This window comes from Artemia franciscana, chromosome 2 (genome assembly GCF_032884065.1).
Source record: "Artemia franciscana chromosome 2, ASM3288406v1, whole genome shotgun sequence".
In the NCBI taxonomy this organism is placed as follows: Eukaryota; Metazoa; Arthropoda; class Branchiopoda; order Anostraca; family Artemiidae; genus Artemia; species Artemia franciscana.
The window spans coordinates 8,172,613-8,198,164 of record NC_088864.1 but is presented as its reverse complement, the minus strand read 5'-3'; the positions used below and the strand labels follow the sequence as shown (position 1 = coordinate 8,198,164).

General features: G+C 34.3%; 2 protein-coding genes across 3 annotated transcripts in view; both read left to right on the top strand.

Annotated features, from left to right (window-relative positions):
• Positions 1–25,552, top strand: part of LOC136037006 (ribosomal protein S6 kinase 2 beta-like) — an 884,370-nt gene that overhangs the window by 354,941 nt on the left and 503,877 nt on the right. The window lies entirely within an intron of this gene.
• Positions 1–25,552, top strand: part of LOC136036976 (annulin-like) — an 83,728-nt gene that overhangs the window by 1,930 nt on the left and 56,246 nt on the right. Inside the window, exon 2 of the mRNA XM_065719377.1 lies at positions 5,935–6,065. Coding sequence (XP_065575449.1) covers positions 5,935–6,065 — 131 coding nt within the window. The remainder of the gene's footprint in view (positions 1–5,934; positions 6,066–25,552) is intronic.

Below are 25,552 nucleotides of genomic sequence, written 5' to 3'. Positions count from 1 at the left end.
CACTAGAAGTTTTAATTTCCATTAGAATGAGCCCTCTCACGACATTCTAGGACCACTCAGTGGATACCATCACTCCTGGGAAAAAAAAACAAACAAAAAAACAAAGCAAAAACAAACAAATAAACACGCATCCGTCATCTGTCTTCTGGCAAAAAATGCAAAATTCCACATTTTTGTAGATAGGAGCTTCTGAAACTTCTACAGTAAGGTTTTCTGATACGCCAAATCTGACGATGTGGTTTTAGTTAAGATTGTATGACTTTTAGGGGGTTTCCCTCTAAATTTTTAGGGGGTTTCCTCATTTTTAAAATGAGGCAAATTTTCCCAGGTTTCTCGCAACCTTTGATGGGTAAGACTAAACTTGATGAAACTTATATATTTAAAATCAGCATTAAAATGCGATTCTTTTGATGTGACTATTGGTATCAAAATTCCACTTTTTAGAGTTTCGGTTACTATTGAACCGAGTCGCTCCTTACTACAGTTCGTTACCACGAACTGTTTGATGGAAACATATCTCTTAATACAATACAACACGTTTGTCGTATACCCACGTTCGATATGCGATCATTCAGGTTTATCCTAAGGATGCTACGCAGACAGGCAGATGCTCAAACAACACACTAATGGATACCAAATCATGCAACATGAACTTAGAACTACAAAGTAAAATAGCGGTTTCATATTACCCCTCCCTAAAATAAGCTACTTAATATAAGAATATGGATGCATTCCATGTTCGATCAAGAGTGGCTAAAAGCTTCTAAAAACTTACTTTTCTGTTCAAGGTCACGTTGTCGTAATAGCTGCATAGACATAAAAGTAACTTTAAGTTTATTTTTGTAGTAATTTTTGCTAAATATACTTGACGGACCTTTTCGATGATGTAAATCTGTATCTTCATCATCATCATTATTAATGTTTGATCGAGATATATTGGAAATTATATTAGATTGAGAGAGGTGGATACATTGGAAAATTAGGAAGATTATACCCTTATAATCCTATTTAACCGTATTTACTGTGACTGTTCACATACCAGTAACCTACGAATCACAGACTAGATTACAATTCTAGGTGTGACAAACCTACTTAGCCCACCTGAAACCACTGTCTAAGCTGGGGGTTTTATCTGGCACGTACGCAGGGGGGGCCTTCGGGCCCGGTCCCCCGAAATTTTGTGAAATGTTTAATTTTTCTGGCAAAAGTAGGACATTTATTAAGAATTTAGATACAGGTGTGAAGCCTTTTTTTTGGATTTTACAGCATGCAATTATCCGGTCAAGTCCTTAACCAATTATTAACTCATTTTCTGTCTAACTTCTTACCCTCTTTGAAGTAATTAGCGATTGTACTGTTATTTTTATCGTAAAGAGAGTTTGCTTTCCACAGCAAAAAAAATTATCCTTGATATTAGGGTGTTTATCCCCCCTTTTCAGGATAAATTACAGCTTTCAATGGATCAATTTTGGAAACTATCATTTTTCATTAAAATCGACGTTCTCGCAATAGAAGAACTACCCCCCACAGCACCCATATTTTACTGTTAACCCTAAAATTTCCATTTCAGTGGGATATTATAGATTAATCACTGGTTCTGATTCGCTATGAACATAACCTGAGCCTAAAAAGTACTTTTGAGGCTTCAGTCTCCCCCCCCCCATCCGTTACAATACTACAGATTAAAGTTAATCTGTATTTTCTGATGTAAGTGCTTTTTGCATTTATTTAGCTACTAAATAAAAAAAGTGCTTCTTTATATCTGCTGTTTCGAAGGTTTTGTGCCCCCTCCCCCCCCGAAAAAAAATTCCTGCGCAGGTGCCTGGGTTGTATGGTAATCCCAAACCTGTGACAGTTCAACAAACAAGAATTAAGGTCAATGTTCCGCATCGAGTATTTTCTAAAATACTTGAGAAGGCAATTTATAAGAGGTTTTATGACTTTCTTAAATCGTCTAATTTCTTCACAAATTCCCAGTTTGGTTTCCGGTCTGGACACAACACTGAACATGCTATCGTTGCTCTCATCCAATATATTCATGAATGCTTAGATAGAGGTGAAATTTCAGTAACGATATATTTAGATTTAAAAAAAAAGCATTCGATACAATATCCCATTGTATTCTTTTTCGTAAATTGGATAATTGTGGTGTGCGTGGACCGGCGTTGGATCTAGTTAAATCTTATCTTGATAAGAGAAAGCAACGATTAGATGGAGGCAATTTCCTCTCTTCACCTGTACCTCAGTCTTCGAAGGTTGGGGTACCTCAGGGCTCTGTCCTAGGTCCTCTGCTTTTTTTAATTTATATAAATGATTTTCACCGCGCTTTTACATTCCCGTGTCTCAACACACATTTTGCTGATGATACGGCAGTTTCAATTTCTGAAAAGAATGACGAGGAGTTGGAGGCAAAACTGAATACTGCATTTTCTAATGTTCTTGATTGGTTTTCTTCAAATTTTATTGCTTTGAATGTATCAAAAACTAATTTCATAATTTACGGCAGAAAGTCAAATATCTGCCCTCGTATTACCCGAGTTACTTCTTCAACGTATCTATTATCAATATCTCGGGTGAAAATGATAAAGTACCTTAGACTTGTGATTGACGAAAGCTTATCTTTTAAAACACATACTCAAAATCTACGCTTAAAGATTTCAAGGTATGTTGGTTTAATGCGAAGGTTGAAGCTTTGTTTGCCCTACTCTGCTTTACGAAGTATTTATTTTGCTCTGATTCAGACTAATATTAATTATTGTTCTCTAGTATATTTATCTACATTTAAAAGTCATATTAAACCAAGACAGATTTTACAAAACAAAGCCCTAAGAATCCTTAAACTTTTTATTCCATCACCTATTGAACTTCCAAATAAGTCTTCTACAGCATCTTTGTATACTTATCTAGATATACTTCCAGTTTCTCAACAATTTGCTTTTGGAACAATTCTTTTCAAAATCAATTATGACATTAAGAAATTACCGCCATATTACCTCCATCAAAGTTTGTTCTCCCAATCACAAGATTTACATAATTATAACACTCGACAAAAAAAGAGTATCTACATTGACAAGTATAATACTGAGAGATCTAAATTCGCTCCGTTTGTGTCAATAGCTCGGTGCTGGGATGCTCACAAGGCTCTTATTGATAAATTTTCCTCTATCCATTTAATAAAAAGGAAACTTAAATTTCATTTAGTTCAGGATTATTTTTAATTAAGTATCTTTTTAGTAAGGCAAAGTTATTTGTATGGTTCGTTGCTCTGGGTGATTATGGGCCTCTCAGCTATCTTCCAGTATTAATTTATATTTAATAATATTGAAATTTTTAATTTCTTCAATAGTATTGAAAGATCCTGGGATAGCTGCTACTTTCATATTATTTTTGTGTTATTGTATCTTTGCCGTCATGTTCATCTTTGTATTGTAGTGTATGTTGTTATTGTATCTTTGTCTAGGCCTAGTTTTTCGAGCTTGTCTCCCCATGGGCCTATGTCATATATATACATGTATGTGTGGTTAATAAATAAATGAACTTGAACTTGAGTGCGTCTCGGGTAATCTGTTTCCGGAGGCAGACAACTACATTTTTTCATATTTCTAAAACAATCTAGATTTAATGTAGTGCATTGAATAGAAAATTTACACTAGTGTTAAGAAAGAGTTTATGAAATACTTGCAATTATCACTCCAGAGCCTTGACAACGAAGCTAAAAGGTGCCTTTCAAGTATCCAGTATCGAGCAATTTAAGGAAGCAGAGAAATTTCCTAGTTCGCAAGGTAAAAGGACCTGAAAGAGTTTTACATTTCCAAATTAGGCAGAACAAATAAATGTTCAAATGGGGATAAATCCATTTATTAAGAGATTGAAAACAGGTGTAAAAGTTTAATTATGCAACCGCAAATTCAACATTTCTTTTGCAATTAGAAGACATAGAAGACTGTACCGGCTTCATTGGAAATTCATTTTGCGTTTAGGCAAGATTAAAGAAGAAAACATCGCAAGACTTTGAATGGACCCTGTTATTGAACTCTCTCAGTCGAATATAGTGAAAAACCTGGAAGTTAATTATTTTATTTGTATACATATGTTAGTTTGAATTTTAACACTTTAGTATTTCTACTGATGATGACTGCTGTATATTTGATCGAGATATCTAGATTTTGCACCTGTTTTCACTATTTAAATAAATAGACATATCCCCATCTGAACATTTATTTGTTCGTCAAAGAAAAGCAGTGATATCTGGAGAAAGCGTACCTGGTTGAAGGTATTAAACCAAGAATGCAAATTAGGCAGATTCTTGCAGTGACTACTGATAAGCCCTCAAATATTGTCTATCTTCCGTATATCCCAAAAATCACAACAAAATTAAAAAATATTTGCACAAAAAATAATCTGTACGTAGTTTTTACTTATAATTTTAAAATTGTTAATTTCTTAAATTCCGGTAAAGATTAGACTCCAGTTACTCGCCAAAGAGGGGTCTATCAAGTACCCTGTGATTGTGGAAAATACTATGTCGGCAGGACCCATCAGAATTTAGAAAAATTCTAAATTCTTTATACTCAAATTTAATTAAAAATGATCTAACAAAATATTTTACTAAACCGATTTATAATAGTATTGAACCAGCTACGAAAAGGCCTTTGAGACAGGCTGCTAAAAAAGCAAGGTTGGCGATGAGAAATTGCATTTAATCACTTTGTTCTCTTTAGTTTGAATGAATTTATGTTCCCACTTCATTCTTTTTGTCAGTCCTGGTTGAACTTCGTTGAAGTAAGGATGCTAGGGCTGTTTTTAAAAAAGTTTTAAAAAACATTATTTAGTTTTAATTCTCACAATTTAATGTAAGTTTATTTATATATACATATTTTCTCTCTTGTTCCCGTATTGTGCTGAGGACGGCCTTGGGCACAGGGCCGAAATAATCACAGAACTGATTTCCACGGTCTTGAAAAGATTTTCCCTATTATTTCTACTTTGTATTTGTTTGTTATGGAAAGGCAGTGTGGTCTTCGTCGCTATTTTTTCACACCAGAAGCAAAACGTAGGTATGTGCTCTCCTCCTATTCTGATAAAGAATTCTTTGTTTACTCCCTTTCATGACCTAGCATTAAGATAAGAGCCTTCTACGGCTTTGATAAGGAGCCACCACTCTCTTCGGCATCCTGATACTGCCTCTGCATCGTCCCACTCGGGTTCTAGAAACGTGTAAAACGTATAGAAAGGGATCAGTCCCTTTTCCTCAATCCTGTAAAGAGTCAGTGAAAGGTTGCAATGGAAGTTTTAATGTTAATCTTTTTCATAACATGGTCTAAATTATGTCATTAGTGTTCACGGACGATACTGGTTACAATAGACTGATCTTTTATTATCCGGATATCAACAACTGAGACTTGACGTACCAACGGTATGTTCAGGAATCTTCAGAGAGATAATTTTTCAAAGGCAGAAATCTTATATTCGTGTGTTCCATTTACATAAGCAAGGTCACACATAAAAAGTAGATGACTGAACTGGAGCTCCTTTTCATGTAGTTTTAAGTAAATTAAATATGATGTGAGTTTTATTATTTTATTTTCGTTTGATAGGCGTCCTAGTGTATTTCAAATTAGGAGACATGGTAAATTCCAGCGTATACGGCTGTATAAATTTTTCCACCTAAAATGTCGCCAATAACTTGACGTAAATGCTGAACGAAAATTTCTTACTTATAACCCATTAGAAGGCTTGTAGAAAGTGATAGCCAGTCAGCTTTTGTGTTCTTTCAGGACCCTTGAACGCCAAGAATTTTGTATGATACATATTTTCAACTATATATATTTTCAACCAATTACATTTTCAACTAAAACCTTTTGTAGCAGCAATAAGTATGCACAAGCTCTTATAGCCTTTGTATCAGTCCCTTTTTAAAAACATATTTTCCAGATGCTCAACAACCAAGCATAAGTCATGGCACTCAAGTTATAATTCCTTTGGAATTTCAAGGAAATAATGCATTAGCTGGCCCATGGAAAGGCGAGATGCTGGATTCAAGTGACAACAATATGCTGATTCGAGTAAGTACATTTCTAGTAATTCCCTCCAACGGTAGTTTGACGACCACTTATATTTACAAAAACCAAGATATATGAGACTAAAAATTCTTTTTTAAAGAATGGGAAATCTCCGTTTTGGGAAGAAGGAAACGTGAAGTCTCGTTGCAAACATTTCAAGCTGGCAAAAAATTTCAAGACCCACATATCAAAAAAACTAATGGCACGAGTTTGAAAATCTATTTTGTATGCTCATCTGTTAGTGTTGGTGGCTGAATCGCAAAGATAAACTGATTGATTGTTCAATAAAATTATCGAAACCTCTGATAGTTTAATGCTGATTTTTAGTTAAGTATGTTATGTTACTAGGCATATTATCAGTGCTCAATATGAAACTAGTCCTATAGCCACCTCAATCAATAGGTTTTATGCATCTGTTCAAACCTTGACTTTCAATTATGTCTTATTTCTAAAAATGAAAACGTAGATTGACTGCTTAAAACAAGAATGGTCTATATTCCCATTTTTAAAGCACATTTAACATGTAATACTGCATATATTCTGTAACCTTATTTTTCCCTTGGTAAATTTAGGCAGATATGGCTTCATAACAAAATCAAGTTTTTTTTTCATTAACTCACCCGACGCCTCAAAAGATTCTTCTGTTACATCCAGGGAACGCCACCAGGGAACGCCGATTGGTTAGCGCTCCGGACTTAAAATCCTGAGGTTAGGGGTTCGAGTCCTAGCGACACGTGTTAGTTAGTGTGGCACGGGGGTAAAGGGTGTAATCTCCTGAGCTCAGTTTAGGGGGTTCAAGTTCTGGGGTCATTGGTTTGGTTTGGAACGGGAATTAATGGTATGATCCTGTAAGATCACCTAGAGAAATATGGGGAAAAACTACGGAAGCATCGGATAATTTGCCCCCAACCACGCATTGCACTCCCGACCGAAGGCATTGGATCAGGAGATTGGTATCTCTGCAATACAAATCATTGCTCAGCATGTGAAAAAATAAAGTAAAAAGTTAAGTCAGGTAACGCCACCGTAGGTATGTCAAAGCGTGTTTTGACTAGCCATTTACTCGCTTACCACTTATCCGATACAAGGGCCTTATAATACGCACCTAAGTTTCACTATGTATAATTTTCTTTATGAAATACAAATCAAATCAGGTAAATGAAGCTTTCAAATAAACACCAGAAATGTGCTTTTTTCAATAATAAGGCAGAAATCATTCCACGACAACCTTAATAAGGCTTAGTCTAAAGGAAGGGTGAGGAGATATTAATTCTTATACCTCCCTTCCATACCCCTTTCCATATTTATCTGAAAGCTCGGAGACAGTTAGGCAATTTGGGCATTGAACCTCCTCCCCTCCTCCCTCCCTTAAAAAGGATCCACCGTCTGTTTTTCGTAATAGGCGATGGGAAATTACATATCATTAAACATAATTTTGTTAAAAATCAACTGAATCAGCTTATAGTCAGGGACCCTACCAGCGAAGTTCTAACATCATAGGCCTCAAAAAGCTGAAGAAGGTCTGAGGAATTCATGAGGAGAAGAATTAGTTACGAATTTAGGAAAATGAAAACCAATTTAAATAGAGGGGGGAGGAAGGACAAAAATTGCGTGTACCAAAGAAGATGTCCCCTAATTTGCAAAATCGATTACATTATCAGCTATGTTTTAAGTTTTTCGACCAAGAAAGTTTTGAACTTAAAATGTAATTAAATAAATAAAGCAGGTTTTTTCTACTGGAAATATGGAGTAACATTAAAACTCAAAACGAATAAGAACTATTGGGTAAATCAGGGGAGTTGCTCCCTCCTCAACACCTCGTTCTTTATGATAAAATTTGAATTTTGTCATGGTTCTTTAAGAGCGACTCCCAAAACACAAGGGTCGTTTAATTAGAACAATAAGAAGCTTTTTTATTGGTGCTAAAGAACTTTAGCATGAAGAGCAAGGCGTCGAGGAAGGGGCAGCCTTCCTTTTTTTAGTTAGCTAATATTTTCATTTTCAATTTAATACTATTTTCTGCTAATGCCTTTGTTTTTTTTCTTTTCTTTTCTTAGAAAAGTCATTCGAAATAATCTACATAAACAAGGATCCTAGCTGCAACATGTTTTTTTTTTTTTTTTTTTTTTTTTTTTTTTTTTTTTTTTTTAGAAAAGTCATTCCAAATAATCTACATAATCAGGGATCTTAGCTACAACATGCATCATAAAAAACAACATCCAACTTATTGTTATATAGCTATTATGATTTATTTATATAGCTAATATTTTCATTTTCAATTTAATACTATTTTCTGCTATTGCCTTTGTTTTTTTTGTTTTGTTTTGTTTTTTAGAAAAGTCATTCGAAATAATCTACATAAACAGGGATCTTAGCTACAACATGTATCTTAAAAAACAACAACCAACTTATTGCTATATAGCTATTATAGTTTATTTATTTAGCTAATATTTTCATTTTCAATTTAATACTATTTTCTGCTATTGCCTTTGTTTTGTTGTTGTTGTTGTTTTAGAAAAGTCATTTGAAATAATCTACATAAGCAGGGATCTTAGCTACAACATGTATCTTAAAAAACAACAACCAACTTACTGTTATATAGCTATTATAATTTATTTATTTAGCTAATATTTTCATTTTCAATTTAATGCTATTTTCTGCTATTGCCTTTGTTTTTCTGTTGTTGTTGTTTTAGAAAAGTCATTCGAAATAATCTACATAAACAGGGATCTTAGCTGCAACATGTATCATAAAAATAACAACCAGATTATTGTTATATAGCTACTATAATTTACTCATTTAGCTAATATTTTCATTTTTCTATTTAATACTGTGTTCTTCCATAGACTTTGTTGTTGCTTTTTTTAAGAAAAGTAATCCAAAATAATCCACATAAACAATTATAATGTTATAATGTTATAATAAATATGTTATAATGAAAATTTAAGAAAGATATAAAGCGGAATATTGACTTTAGAGTCACTACCTCTCTGCTAGACGCTCAGCACGGTAAAGGCTATCGAAACAATTTTTTCCAAAGTGCATGCTAGTAGTGGGGACAAAAGTATTACACCTTAAATATGTCCCATAAGAGCCCTACTCTTTCGAATCCCAGTAACGGCACTTTCTTAAGACCACACAGAAGTGCTGCCATCCACAAAACCAAAAAAAAGTTATAGATGGCATTATTGTTAACTATAGATATGGATGGCGTCATGTTTTCTTTTCCAACAAAACATCTTTTTTAACTTCTAAGCAGTTCTTCCAATGAATTAGTTCGTCCAGTTTAGAAAACGAACATGAGACTTGACATTTCATGTGGTAAAAGATCGAAACGTTAGTCAACTGAGCCAACAATTCATTGATGTTATTAGGTTCTTAGAAATACATTTTAGGCCATCGATTCATTTTTTTGGGCGCTAGCCAACTGGTGTTAAGCGTCACTATATCGTATCAAGTTAATTGCGTAATCGATTTCTCAATTGGAGTTAGATATTCCGTTCATGCTATCTGTGAATTGTTTCCGGGTGCCTTTTTTGGTATCATTCCAAGAATTTGCATACCACAGTGATTTGAGATGCTTGTTAAACAGATATATTCTTTTCATTTTCAAAGGCACTTGTTTCGGTCCCGAAAATTATAACTACTACAGCCGGCCAGGCATACTTTTTTGTAATAGTCCCAAGCACTCTGGTTCTCCATTACTGGGCTTGTACATGACTTTGGATCCCCATTCAACCCTTTAAGACCCCAAGTCCCCTCCGTGGCCCGTATGCCCTCTGACTCCCCTTACTTTTTTCACTTGGAAAAAAATTGGGACCTAAAAATTATTTTTTTTTACTCTTGACTCTTGAATTTTTTCTTCAACTCAATTTTTTTAAGGTTACAAAAAAATTAGGGGGAATTTCAAATCCTTTGGGACTCAATTTGCTTGGAACTTTTGTGAACATGGTTTTTGGATTATTGTTTTTCCATGCGACCGTCCCAATCGTACTCTGTGCCTGGCCATCCACAGTAGTTGGTTTATAGTATGTTTTTATCAATAGTAACTGTGCACTGGAAGGATTAACATATACGTGTTATTATAAAAAGTAAAAAAAAATATTTCAATAAAGCGGTTGCACATGATAGAGATGTCTTAGGATTGAAATCTGACAAGGACAATTATTTTAACTGCAAAATAAGCATTAATAGTCACATAATTTGAAATGTATGCGAGTGTTGTCATGGCAGTGAGGGATTAAATTTCTTTAGAGTACCGAAAAAATCAAATGTCATATGGGTGGATATACCATAGTAAAATTTCCAGAGATGATAGTGTTTGAAGAATATGCAAGCCTAACGCTAATAGTTGATGACGAGAGCCAATTTCTTGATAAGATCATTGAACAGCATAATAGCAATGACGAAAAAAGTGAAGATACAATACTTTAAGAAAGCATGTGCAATTGATGCTGATGAAGACAAATATTTGAACTACAAAACATGCACTAATAGTGACACCATTGGAAATATAAGAGAGCATTGTCATGGCAGTGAGTGATTAAAATTCTTTGGACTACCGAAAAAATTCAACAATAGTGATGGTGGATATACTAGAATAAAATTTCCAAAGACAATACTGTTTAGAGATAATGCATGTCTTAAAGGATTACTTAAAAACAAGGCAATGAAAATAAAAGGGTGATTTTAATCGACTCGACCACTTAAAGTACCTAACCATGAAAATAAAAAGGGAGATTTAATCCGTTTGATCGGTAATAGTATCAAGAACATATACAATGAAATGAGACTTGAATCGATTTGACTGCAAAAGGTTTCAACAAAAGATACAATGAACGAGTATTTGGATTAATTTGACAGGTAAAAGTACAAAGAACTATAAAAATGAAAGGGGGTTTTAATCGGTTTTGATACGTAAAAGAACTAAGAACGGGAAAATAAAACTGGTTTGGAATCGGTTATACCTTCAAAACTGCAAAGAACCATGAAAATGAGGGGGGATTCTAATCGATTTTATCCGTAATAGTGCCAAGAAAAGTGTAAATGAAGCAATGTTTGATTTGGTTTCGTCAGTTGAAGTACTAGAAACCTGAAAAGGGAAGCGGGTTTTAATCAATACGATTTCTATAAGTACCAAGAACAGTGAAAACGAAACGGGATTTGAATAGATTTGACCAGTGAAAGTATCAAGAACCGAGACAATGGAATGAGATTTGGATCGATTTCACCACTAAGAGTCCCAACAGCAGAGACACCGAACTGAGTATTTGAGCCAAGTTAATCAGTTAAAGTACCAAGAACCATTTAAGAACCATTTATTCAGTTTCACCTGTAAAAACAAACAAGAAGAGACAAAATGAAATGACATTTGAATGGATTTAACCACCAAGAGTATCAACAACAGCAACAATGAAATGAGTATTTGCATCATTTTGACTTTTAAAAGTATCAAGAACTGTAAAAATGAAAGGGAGTTTTAATAGGTTTTGACCTGGAGAAGTACCAAGAACAGTGCAAATAATTCAGAGTTTGAATTGGTTTTATATGTAAAAGTGCCAAGAACCATGAAAATGGAGGGAAATTTAAATCGATTTGATCTGTAAAAGTGCCAAGTATAGTGTAAATGTAACGGGGTTTGAACTGGTTTTATCGGTAAAAGTTCCAAGAATCCTGAAAATGAAAAACGGTTTAATCGATTTGATCAGTAAAAGTACCAAGAACAATGAAGATGAAACGGGATTTGAATAAGTTTGACGTGTAAAAGCATCAAGAACAGAAACAATGAAATGAGATTTAAAACAATTTAACGACTAAACCCAGAAACAACAGAGAAACTAAAATGATTATTTGAATCAATTTGATCAGTTAAAGGAGCAAAAACAATGAAAATAAAATGCTGTTGAAACAGATTGATCATTAAAAGTAGCAACAAGAATAAAAATGAAAGGGTGATTTGAGCCAACTTGACCAGTTAAAGTACCATGAACCATGAAAATAAAAGGGGGGCTTTAATCAGTTTGATTTGTAAAAGTATCAACAACAGAGACAATCAGGACAAGAAGTGTCAAGAACAGAGAGAGTCAAAGTTAACCCTTGTAATCAAATATTACTTTTAGCCATGTATTATCTTTAAGCAGTATCATCTCTGGATATCCACCGTCAGAAATGTATAATTTTTTCGGTAGTACAAAGAAATTTAATATCTCACTTTCATGACAAAGCTCATATGCTTTTCCAATGGTGTTGCCATTAGTGCATGTTTTGCAGTTCAAATATCTATCTTTGTAACAGTAAATGCTTCGTTAACTTTATCCCTTGCACATACCTTCTTAAAGTATTTCATCTTCACTTTTTCATAATTGCTGTTTTTCCATTTAATGATGTTATCTGTTGGTAAACTACCAATGATAGTATTAACGTTCAGCAATGTTTTGCTTTTCATTGATTTGTCTTTAATTTTCTTGGCAATTTTATCTGCCAATCCACTATTTATTCTTCCCTTGATTTCAGTGTCTATTACTGCATTATTTTTACATAGGTAACATATCTGGCACATAGACAAGATATGGTTTATGACATTGGCAGATGAGTACAATTTTCTACTTCTTTTTACGTTCTGTTGAATAGTAATACCAGAAAAATGATGATATGGTTTATCAACAAGTAAAATATTGCCACTACCAATAGCAAGAATGTGGTCCTCGTCATTAACTATTAATTTTAAGCTTGCATTATCTTTAAGCACTATCATCACTGGAAATTTTAATCGTGTACATCAACCACTACAATATTTGAATCTTTTTGGTACTCCAATTAAATTTAGCCCTTTGCTGGCAAGACAGCACTTGCATACGTTTCCAATAATGTCACCATTAGTGCTTGTTTCGCAGTTCAAATATTTGTCCTTGTCAGCATTCAATGCAACGACAACTCTACAAGTAGACACAATTTCTTGAAATATTTCATCTTTACTTTTTAAAATAAGACATATGTGTTTATCTCTCCACTGCAAAATCAGTATTGATCGAAAACACAATAAAGCAGCAACTGTTGATGACCAGGCACAAAGTACCATGGGGAAAGCCACAAAAAAATCCCAAACCCATACACTAAAGATAATATATATTTTAAGTCATGAAAAAAGTTGAAACATTTTTCAACTTTGAAAAAAACATTGTTCCCAAAAAAATTCAAAGTAAAAAAAAAATCGAAGTTCCGAAAAAGTCCTCAACAAATTTCTTTCTAATTTCAACAAAATAGTCGGGTGGGGAGAAAAACTATGAAGGAGTGCATTGGACCCTAGAGGCGTCTATCAGGACCCAACATCATGCAAGAGCCCAGCAATGGAGAATCAGAGTGCTCAGGACCATTACATGACAAAAAAGACACCTCGTAGACTCCAGTGATTAAAATTTTTGGGACCGAAGCAAGTGTTATTGACCCCCAAAAGAATATGTCTGTCTAGCAAACATCTCAAGTCATTGTGCTATATTTATTCTCTAAATGATACCAAAAATGGCAGACGGAAACAATTCACTGATATTATTTACCAAATATAATATAATCGGGAAATCAATTACGCAATTAACTTGTTACTATATATTGACGCTTAACACCAAGTGTTTAATGCCCAAAGACAATGTGTTTACTGTCTAGAATATATTTCTTAGACCATAATAGCAGCAATGACTTGTTGTATCAGTTTACTAAAGCGTCGTTCTTTTACCATATGAAATGTCAGGTCTCATGTTTGATTCCTGAACACCAGACTAAAATTTCATAGATTTATCGGAAAAAACTGCTTAGAAGCTATAAAGAGTCTTGCTTGAAGAGAAAACATGTCGCCATCTATTACTATATTTGACAATAATCTCAGTTATGATATTGGTTATGTAGATCGAAAAGCAGTGGGGGAATCTCCCTTCTTTTCGGTCTTAAGGAAAGTGCCCTAAGGTTGGGCTATCATGGGACCTATTAAGGGGATATAAACTGTCCAAATAATTTACCGTTTTTGCAGGTGTTTCTATGGCATTTAATAAAGCCTTCATTTATTTGCTAAAATGGAAAAGTGGGCCTTAATCAGTATAATGGATATTATGTTTCAAAAGCTAAAGCCTGGACTGTTAAGCCATCTTGATTATAGAGTGAGCATGCCGTGTTGCCGTTTTTTTAAATGTTTGATGTGTTTCCAAACCGTTAGGACGTTTGCATTAGAAAACAAGGTTCAAACCTGAAATATAATTTGAGCTGCTCTATACCGCTGTTAGTGCTGGAATATATCCCACCCAGGATTCTCTTCACTGTCAATAGTTATAAATCAACTGAGCTTTGTCCAACGACATTGTTTTTTGATCCAGAATAAATTGAAGCAGTATTTGCTGAGGTTATTTTAACTCTTCTTCATCTACTTTGGCATACTTGCTCAGAGCTTCAATTCCTCATTCCTCAGCTGCAATTCAAGAGTTAGCAACTAATCGACTGGTCTGTTCAGTGGTTGCAATATTCATAAGGCTTGCTTAAGTCTTAGTAAAGAGATATGTCTGAAAGAGCAACTTGGGCACAGCCATTTTTACTAGTATTGTTTTTGATAAAAATTCGAGCTATCTTAGTGATTTGAAGAAGAAAACTCTTAAGTTTTATGCATGTTAATAAGGCTTTAAAAAGCAGACGATAATTTATCTAAATTAAAATAATTAGACGTTAAGCTGTAAATTATTCCACCGTGAACAGTAGATCCCCAACCAAAAGACCTGGAATATACCTTAAGAAGTTAGTTGTTATGTTCTGATTCTACTGGACATTATCTGTAAAGTTTTATATCCCATCTGCTGAATATTAAATAGTGGTTTTTATCAGAGAAAATATAATCTGCACATTCACCCAATTGAGAACGCTAATATTTCAGATTGAAAAACTTATGCCCTTAAGTTTTCTCATACGAAGTTTGACACTCTTGGAGAATAAACACCTACAAGGTACTTGAATCCTTACCTTTTATTAAATAAAAAAAAAACTGATTTTTTTTAGCTAAAAGTAAGGAGCGACATTAAAACTTAAAACGAACAGAAATTACTCCGTATATGAAATGGGTTGTCCCCTCCGCAATCCCTCGCTCTTTACGCTAAAGCTTTTAATTGTTTTAAAAAGTAGGATTGTGGCAAAGAGTCAAACTTAAAACGAACAGAAATTACTTCGTATATGAAAGGGGCTGCTTCCTCATCAATACCCCGCTCTTTACGCTAAAGTTTGACTCTTTCTCTCAACTCTTCTTTTTAAAACAATTAAAAGCTTTAGCGTAAAGAGCGAGGGATTGCGGAGGGGACAACCCATTTCATATACGGAGTAATTTCTGTTCGTTTTAAGTTTTAATGTCGCTCCTTACTTTTAGCTAAAAAAAAATCAGTTTTTTTTTATATTTAATTTCTGAACGTTTTTGAATTAATGCATGTTTGGTTTTGGCTCTCCGCACATAAATTATTAAAATGAAATTTGTATATTAATTCTTTTTTGGCTAAATGGCTTTCTCTTAGTTTTGATCAGACGATTTTGAGAAATAAGGGGTGGAGAAGGAGGCCTAGTTGCCCTCCAATTTTTTGGTTACATAAAAAGGCTACTAGAACTTTTAATTTTTAACGAACGTTTTTATTAGTAAAAAATATACGTAACTTAAGAATTAACTTACGTAACAAACTTTCATAACCTTATATTTTTATTATGTATACAAGGGGGTTTGTACCCTCGTTAATACCTCGCTCTTTACACTAAATCGTAAGTTTTCTCCCAATTCTTTAAGAATGACCCCTGAATCAGAAAGGCCGTAGAATAAATAGTTGAAATTACTAAAAATACTTTAGCATAAAGAGCAAGGTATTTATCTCCTCCTAAATACCTCGCTCTTTATGCTAAAGCATTTTTAGAACCCCTCATATGCGTAATAATCTCTGTTCGTTTTAAGTTTCAATGCTACTTCTTCCTTTCATTTGAAAAAAAGTTTTCATGTTTATTTTTCATTGTTTTCTTATAGTAATGCTAGGGAATCCTGCGCCCTTTTCATTGAATTTTTCATCCCCCATGACAGATTCCTCCAAGGAAAGATCCTCCAACATAGCCCCCTCTCCTCAGCCCCACTCCCAAACAAAATAAAATCCCCCTGAAAACGTCTGTACACTTCCCAATAACCATTACTATATGTAAACACTGGTCAAAGTTTGTAACTTGCAGCCCCTCCCCCAGGGAATTGTGGGGGAGTAAGTCATAAGACATAGTTATTATGGTTTTCGACTATGCTGAACAAAATGGCTATCTCAAAATTTTGATCCGTTGACTTTGAGAAAAAAATGAGCGTGGGAGGGGACCTAGATGCCCTCCAATTTTTTTGGTCACTTAAAAAGGGCATTAGAACTTTTACTTTCCGTTAGAATGAGCCCTTTTGCGACATTCTAGGTCCACTTGGTCGATACGATGACCCCTGGGAAAAAAAAAAAAAACAAAACACAAATAAACACGCACCCGTGATTTTTCTTCTGGCAAAAAAATACAAAATTCCACATTTTTGTAGATAGGAGCTTGAAACTTCTACAGTAGGGTTCTCTGATACGCTGAATCTGATGGTGTCATTTTCGTCAAGATCCTACTACTTTTAGGGGGTGTTTCCCCCTATTTTCCTAAATAAGGCAAATTTTCTCAGGCTCGTAACTTTTTATGGGTAAGACTAAACTTGATGAAACTTATATATTTGAAATCAGCATTAAAATGCGATTCTTTTGATGTAGCTATTGATATCAAAATTCGATTTTTTAGAGTTTTGGTTACTATTGAGCCGGGTCGCTCCTTACTACAGTTCGTTACCACGAACTGTTTGATAACAAACCAACTGTAGCTGGTTAGATGTGCAAATATCAAAAGCTAGTTGTCAGCTCGTACACTTTATAGTTAGCTAGTTCTTTGTTGGCTTTAAAATCCATAATTTCTTATCAACCAAGTTACGAGGTTGACGCCAGTACAATGAAATCACATTGCTAGGTAGCATTTCCGTTTAATTTCAGTTAGGTGTAGAAGTGAAGCAAACGAATGTGTCCAAGCTCTGAAGGATTTAGGTTGCATCGGGTTGGTGAAGTGGGGAAGGGACTTACACAGAACATGATATTGTGCGGGGTTTACCTATTTTTGCTAACTTCGGTCAGTCTAAGAACTCAAAATTCCTTAATTTTTATCGATCCACATTAAGGCAAGGCAAATGTAAAACAAGAGTTTGTCCACATTACCCTTTCAATCAGCCCTTGGGATCTTTCGTCAATGACATTGGATTTGAAGATGCACTCGTGGAGAAATATTCTGATTTGCTTGATTTAAGTCCCGTCCATCCTTGGAGATTGTCTGGAGTTCTCTTTCTTTTTGTGGCGTGAACATGTCTTCTCTGTGCCTCAGAGTCTTCTCCCAGGCAAAAATGTTCGAAGAAAGGATGACGCGCAAAATTTTCCTTCTACCTCATTAAGGTGTAATCAAAAGGGTGAGAACCATGGATGTGGGCTACAAATATGATTTTTGAGGGACGGGACTGACTCATTTCTTCTCGTGAGCTAGCCAACTAAGTTTCAGGAGTTGGCTCTTTGTGAAGATTGTTGATTTGATTTTAAGGCGCTTATGGAGTTCCATGGTTAATATTCGCTCAAGGTAGGTAACACCAGGAATGCGACAAAGACGGTTAGCTTCAAACACTGCGAGTCAACAATGGTCCTCTAAATATAACATCCAAAGGAGTGGGTTCAGATGATAGGGATAATCAACTTATCAAAAAGTCATGTCTTAAATCGGAAAGATAAATCCTTGCTTCGCCATAAGGGCGAAAAGAGCTTTGAAACTGGTATCACGAGGGCGATCCTTTTTTATGTCGTTTAAGTGGTTCATGTCCTTGGTGACGTTACTGCCAAAGTAGTGAAATTCTTTGACTCATTGAATGCTCCCCCTGTTAAATTTCTGGCTTAATTAATGTTATCGTGCGGCCTTCGTCGGCAGTACATAGCCTTGGTTTTGGATGTATTAATGATCATTCCAAAAGAGCTAGTCACCGTAAGAACATCGTTAGCGACGACTTGTAGGTCCTCAGGCATTTCAGTCATTATGACAGTGTCATCAGCAAAAGCTATCTTGTCTGTCAGGATATCCCCTATATGTGCACCACAGGTTACTTCCACCAGGGATAAAACTGCTGTGAGGAAGAGGTTAAACAGTTCTGAGGACAGGATGCGTCTTTGAAGGACCCAATAGACGTTCGGTAGCTGTCAGAGACCTTCACTAGTCAAGACATGACTTGTAAATTTAGAGTACGTATCCAGGAAAAGAGTAGTATAGTAATTGCAAATTCTGCCCCACCCAGATCACCCAATCAATTTACCCTATTTACAATTTATTTCACACCATTTTAAATGAAAATTTCCAGCATCTGACAATTTCACATCATGAGCCTTAAGACCAAAATAGGTCTTTTGAAATAAGAATCTGATGCATGTTTTACTCTATTCAATACTTCACATATTTTACTGATAAAAAGTAATTATTTAACGTGATTTAATATTTAGTGGATATTTCGATATCAATATCTAGATAGTTATTATAATCTTTCTCTTTGCTTTCAATAAACTTTAAAATCATACATTTATCTATTTTTTAAGTTTCTTTTCAAAATCAGCTTCTTTAAAATGGAATCGTTTGGGTGCAAAGATATCAACTGCTTCACCTTCAAAATTAATAGTAATAACGAGTTTATTTTCATATTTATTTTTTACACATTCCGTTGCTTTAATTACATATTCCGTTCCAGTATCCAAATCTTTTATCCTAATAGTTCGATTATATTTATTTTCCATTTTCATTTCGCTCAAAAGTTTCTCGAATTATTATTTGATGATTTTATTAGACAATTTTTCTGAGTCTGAAATAATCTATGTAACAAAATAATATCCGTCTAACTTTTAATAAGTCTCCGATAGTACAAATGGTTAAGAGCTCTTGACTCAGAAGAGAAAGGACTCAGGTTCAATTTTGGAAGCCTGCAACATTTTTGGTGATTCTATATATTAAATGAAACACAAAAATACTGTAAAAAATCTCTTTATAGGCAAGCATGGCCGAGATGGTAAAACAATTGACTGCTCGTTGGTAGCCATCCTACAGTTCAACTCTCATTGCTACCTCACTACCTCACTAAACTAGCAAGCAGCTAGTTTTCCTCCAAACAAAAACCCAGTGGGGTTTCCTCAGAACCCAGGCTGATATGAGCCCCTCCTCTCCATTCCTAGGAGGGACCGGCCACATCTAATGCCAATAATGTGCCCTGCTGTTGATCTCCACTCCAACAATTCATCCCATTCATGGGAGAAGATTTTTGGCTGGATTTTGGCGAAACACATCCAAACACCAATGGGCCCTCTCCAGAGATTTCCCTGTTTAGAGATTTCTGGCATATATGCAACATTTTTCTTATCCACCACCTGGGGACGCGATGAGTGGCCTGGGGGGGGGATCCCCTACTGAAAATTTGATCCAGACTCAGGAAAAAATCAAAGATGAAACATTATACAAAAAATTAAATGCTAAAAAAAATTCCCCAGAATAAAATATACTCAATCTTTCTTTCTTTTAATTCTACAGATACAAATTTTTGCCTTTCGAAAGAGGAATTACCTCTTTTAAAGCCAGTTATCTATTTTCTAGTTATTTCCCTTTGTCGCGGCTCCTTCGCTGCTGGTTAAACGAATACATGTCCGGATCAACCATTTATCATAAATACACCAAGGGACTTTTCAGGAACGAATGCACTAACGTATTTTTTCACTTCCTTTCTAATTTGGAAGCTCATTGAATTTTTTTATACTCTTAAACGGATTATCTATCATAGAATTTTAAATTGAACGTAGCTTGGCCCTCTTTGGGGCAAAATCGTAGTTTGGTATCATAAATGGTGAATAAAACCTTCTCTGGTGAAAAAATCTTTTTGGTTTTTAAAAAAGACATCAGAGCTTTATTCGAATGAACCCTCTCCTGATCTTCTAGTTCCAATTGTTCGATATTATCAGATCACCCATGGGAAAACAAAAACAAAAAAAAACAAAAAAAAAACAAGGAAATAAATCTTTGTGAGATTTCTTCTGGCAAACAATGAAAAATGTCAAATTTTTATCGATAGAAGCTTAACAAAACTAGAATAGGGTTCTCTGATAAGCTCAATATTATGGTGTGTTTTTAGTTCAGATCGATTAACTCTTAAGAGTACTTTTTCTCCTTTTTTGAAAATCAGGCAAATTTTCTTAGGCTCGTATCCTTTGATACATAGCATTAAACTTGTAAGAATTTATAAGCCACATATGAAGGGGGCTGCCCCTTCCTTGACCCTTAATCCTTGCGCTTAAGTTTAACTTTTTGTCAACATTTTTAAAGAAAGACTACTGTAAATCAGGAGTTTTTAAATTTGTATAAAAATTATTTTCAAATAACTTTAGTGAAAACAGTGAGGGTTGAGAAAGGGACAGTCCCCCTAGTTTTCTATGATATTTTCTCAGTCAGAATAATTTCTGCCTGTTGTAAATTTCAATGTTGCTCCTTACTTTCAGTCGAATAAAATTGTTTTTCCAACTTCTGTAAAGACAGCCGCTTTACATAGGGAAATTTGTATGTATAATAAATACTAATAAGCAGGGTTGGCATCAAAAAGAGGAATGTGCTATATTTACATATTATTTTCTTTCGTCTCTGACCAAATTAAAAAAAAAACAAGTCTTTTTAAATGAAAGTAAGGAGCGACATTATAACTTAAAACGAACAGAAATTACTCCAGAAATACGTCCAGAACGTTCAGAAATTAAACAAAAAAAAAAACAAGTTTTTTAAATGAAAGTAAGGAGCGACATTAAAACTTAAAACGAACAGAATACACTCCGTATATGAAAGGGGCTTTTCCTCCTCAACGCCCCGCTTTTTACGCTAAAGTTTGACTCTTTCTCTTAACTCTACATTTTAAAACAGTAAAAAACTTTAACGTAAAGAAAAGGGCGTTGAGGAGGAAAAGCCCCTTTCGTATACGGAGTAATTTCTGTTCGTTTTAAGTTTTAATGTCGGTCCTTAGTTTCGTTTAAAAAAACTTGTTTTTTTTTTTGTTTAATTTCTGGATGTTTTTGAATTAATGCATTTTTTGATCTTGGCTCTCCGCGCATAAATAATTAAAACGAAATTTGCATATTAATTTTTTTGGGCTAAATGGCTTTTTCATAGTTTTAATCGGAAGATTTTGAGAAAAAAGGAGCAAGAGAGAGGCCTAGTTGCCCTCCAATTTTTTGATTACTTGAAAAGGCAACTATAACTTTTAATTTTTTACAAACGTTTTCATAAGTAAAAAATATACGTAACTTACGAATTAACTTACGTAGCAAACTTCTATTTTCGTATTTTTTTATTGCGTTTATGAGGGGGCTCACCCCTCTTCGATAACTCGCTCTTTACACTAAAGCTTAAATTTTGTCCCAATTCCTTAAGAATGGCCCCTGAATCACAAAGGCCGTAGAATTAATAGTTGAAATTACTAAAAATACTTTAGCGTAAAGAGCGAGGTATTACAAGGAGGTAAACCCCTCATATGCGTAACAATTTCTGTTCGTTTTAAGTTTTAATGCTGCTCCTCACTTTAGAAAGAAACTTTTCACATTTAGTTTTTCATTGTTTTTTTTTAAATAACGCTAGAAAATCCTGCGCCCCCTCCATTGAAATTCTCTTCCCCCATGGGAAGTTCCTCCATGGAAAGATCCTTCTACGTACCCCCCCCCCCCCCAACTCTCCCCCCGAACCAAAAAATCCCCCTGAAAACGTCTCAACACTTCCCAGTAGCCATTACTATATGTAAACACAGGTCAAAGTTTGTAACTTGCAGCCCCTCCCACGGGGACTGCGGGGGAGTAAGTCGTCCCAAAAAACATAGTTATTAGGTTTTTCAACTATGGTGAATAAAATGGATATCTCAGAATTTTGATCCGGTGACTTTGGTGAAGAAATGAGCGTGGGAGGGGGCCTAGATGTCCTCCAATTTTTTTGGTCACTAACCAAATGGGAATAGAACTTTTAATTTCCGTCAGAATGAGCCCTTTCGCGACATTCTAGGACCACTGAGTCGATACGATCACCCCTAGGAAAAAAAACAACAACAAAAAAAAAAAAAAATAAACACGCATCTGTGATTTGTCTTCTGGCAAAAAATGCAAAATTCCACATTTTTGTGGATAGGGGCTTGAAACTTTTACAATAAGGTTCTCTGATACGCTGAATCTGATGGTGTGATTTTCGTTAAGATCGTATGACCTTTGGGGGGTATTTCTCCCTATTTTCTAAAATGAGGCAAATTTTCTCAGGCTTGTAACTTTTGACGGGTAAAACTGATCTTGATGAAACTTATATATTTAAAGTCAGCGTTAAAATGCGCTTCTTTTGATGTAACTATTAGCATCAATATTTCATTTTTTAGAGTTTTGGTTACTACTGAGCCGGGTCGCTCCTTAGTACAGTTCGTTACCACGAACTGTTTGAAAAACGCAACGTCATTTGTGAAACATAACAGGACAACTAAATAGTTCTTACAGACTAATTTGCAGCTGCTAGAATATAATTTTTTTTGGCTAGCTGCCATTGCAAATTGCTCAAATCTTTTGTTAGGGCTACTTTAATCTAAAACAATTAATTTACTAATTTCTTTACTTCTAAGCTGCGAGCTTTCTCTGACCCATAATAGAAAGTCAAAAAACGAAGAAGTTCCAATGGACTTACAATATTTCATTTAGCACATCATTTGCATTTATTACTTCCAGAAAAAGATGAGTAAGCTGTAAATCGTTAACAATATTTCATATGTTTGCTATCTCTCTTGAATTCTGTTTCTGTCCACTTCTTAGAAAACATGTCTTTCTTTTTACCCAAAATAATATATTATATAAAAAAAATATTTTACAAAAATTTATTCATTTTGAACACTTCTCCCTGAAAAAAAAATAAAAAATCAATTACATCTATTTTGCCTTTTTCATCTAAGGTTCCCTGCTCTGTTGTAATCTATTTAATAACTATTTCACTATAATTTCCTTTAATTAACCACCTGTCTATCTTACCTCTTACTCGGCATTCCATAGCTACCTTTCTAATTTCTCACATACATAATTTTTTCTCTTCTATTGTGTTTTATCAACCGTTTTCCTAAAAACTCTTTTTAACAAAAGAAAACACGGGGAATAGGACGTGTTTAGAAATCGTAGTCCTTAAGGTTTATTTCTTTTAAAACTTAATGGGGCATAAAAATGACTCAAGTCAACTAGACAGGAGTAAGTAGTTAAAAGGGATGTATCACAACATTGTGACTGAGGGCCTCAATATACACATACAAAGAAAAACACGTACAGGGGGGGGGGGGTCTGGAGTTGCGTTCAGGCACATGGTTTTCTGAATTATCGAAAGTCTTCATAATTTCCGTTATAAATGCTATTTTTTCCGTATAAATTGTCTTTTTTATTCGAAGACGCGTTTTGTAATATTATTTTGCCTGTTTCCTAATACCAATAACTTTCGAATTAAAAAGGCCTATTCCATTGTCAATGGACAGAAATACAGTATTTTCACAATAAATATATGTTATGCCTTACAATAATTCTTAATTTAAATTAAACACTAAGTTGAAAAAAAATCCTTTTGGATATAACAGAGCACCTTTAAAAAAATTAAAAAAGAGTCAGATCACAGCAGTGTTGACAGAACTTCGTTTGCACATGGCTCTAGTCAGCATAATTTTTTGTTCAAATTTCCGTTCGCAAATATTAAATCATTTGTAATGCATTATTAGTCTTTTAGAAACTGTGCCAAATTTATAGCATGCCAAGACTACGCTTTTGAAAGACAAAATAAATTTAAAAAAATATTAATGATAAATCAACGCTCTTCGTATCAGTCCTTCGAAGGTGATATCAAACAGTTTTTGGCAACAAACTCTAAGTAAGGAGCGACTTGGCCCAATAGCAATCGAAGCCCTGGAAAATGGAATCTTCGGAGAAAAAGTATTCAATACTAATTATTACTACAAAAGAATCGGCTTTTTATACTAATTCAAAATATTTAAATTCTTCTAGTTCAATGTTTCCCGTCAAAAGCTATAAGCCTGAGAAGACTTACTGGATTTTTGAAAAGGAGGGAAATACCCCCAAAACATTAATTGATCTTAATGTAAATTGCACACTCGATCCACCATATCAGAGAAGTTTAAAGCTCTTATTATAAAAATGTGGATTTTTTTTGGCAGAAGAAAAATCATGAATTTGTATTTATTTGTTTGCTTTTTTTGTTGTTTTTTTTTTTCCAAGTGGTAACCGTATAGAACCAACAGTCCTAGAAGATTCGGAGATCGTTCACTCGAAAATTTTATAAAAGTTCTAGCTATCATTTCAAGTGACCAAAAAAACTAGAAGGCTTCTAGCCACCATATCAAGACATTTTGAGAACATTTTAAGACATTATCAATTAGAATTAGAACATATATATATATATATATATATATATATATATATATATATATATATATATATATATATATATATATATATATATATATATATATATATATATATATATATATATATATATATATATATATATATATATATATATATATATATATATATATGTAGTTCCATCCTCGCTGAGAATCCTTCCTCCCTGTAAAATTTCTTGCAGAAAATTCAGCCTGAAAAATTTTCCACATCATTTGAATAAGAGTTTAATCTCGAGTCAGTTTCTGGTTGACTCCAGAAATACCCCCTTCTGCGGAAATTATTTCCCAGAAATAAAACACACCCCTGAATAATACCCCAGGAACACCTCCACAAGAAAAACATAGCAAAGAGAATGTAAGACAAATAAAAAGAATTTCGTATAGTAATTCTGTCGAATCCTCTCGGTGTAACATTTCCCCTGGAATATTCGCCTCCCAGAAATTTTCTTCCCAAAAGGAGATCCTCATTATAGAAATTCACCACAAGCACACACGCTCCCCCAAAAAAAGAAAAATGTCTGTATACTTCCCAATAACAAATGCTATGTGTAAACAATGGGTGAATTTCGTAACTTACTGGCCTAACTGACTTTGGGGGTCATTTTACACCTAAAGACACAATTATTGTATCTTTCAACTATGCTAAACCAAACAGCTATCTCAAAATTTTTATCAGACAATTTTTGAGGGAAAAATGGGCGTGGGAAGGGTCCCAGTTACCCTCCAATCTTTTGGTCGCTTAAAAAGGGCACTAAAACTTTTAATTATCGTTCGATGCACCCACTTCCGATTATCCAGGACCATTATTTTGACACAATCCCCCCTGAAAAAAAAATAAACACACGTCAGTGATCTGTCTTCTGGCAAAAATAGCCAAAGTCCACATTTATGCATATAGGAACTTGAAACTTTTACA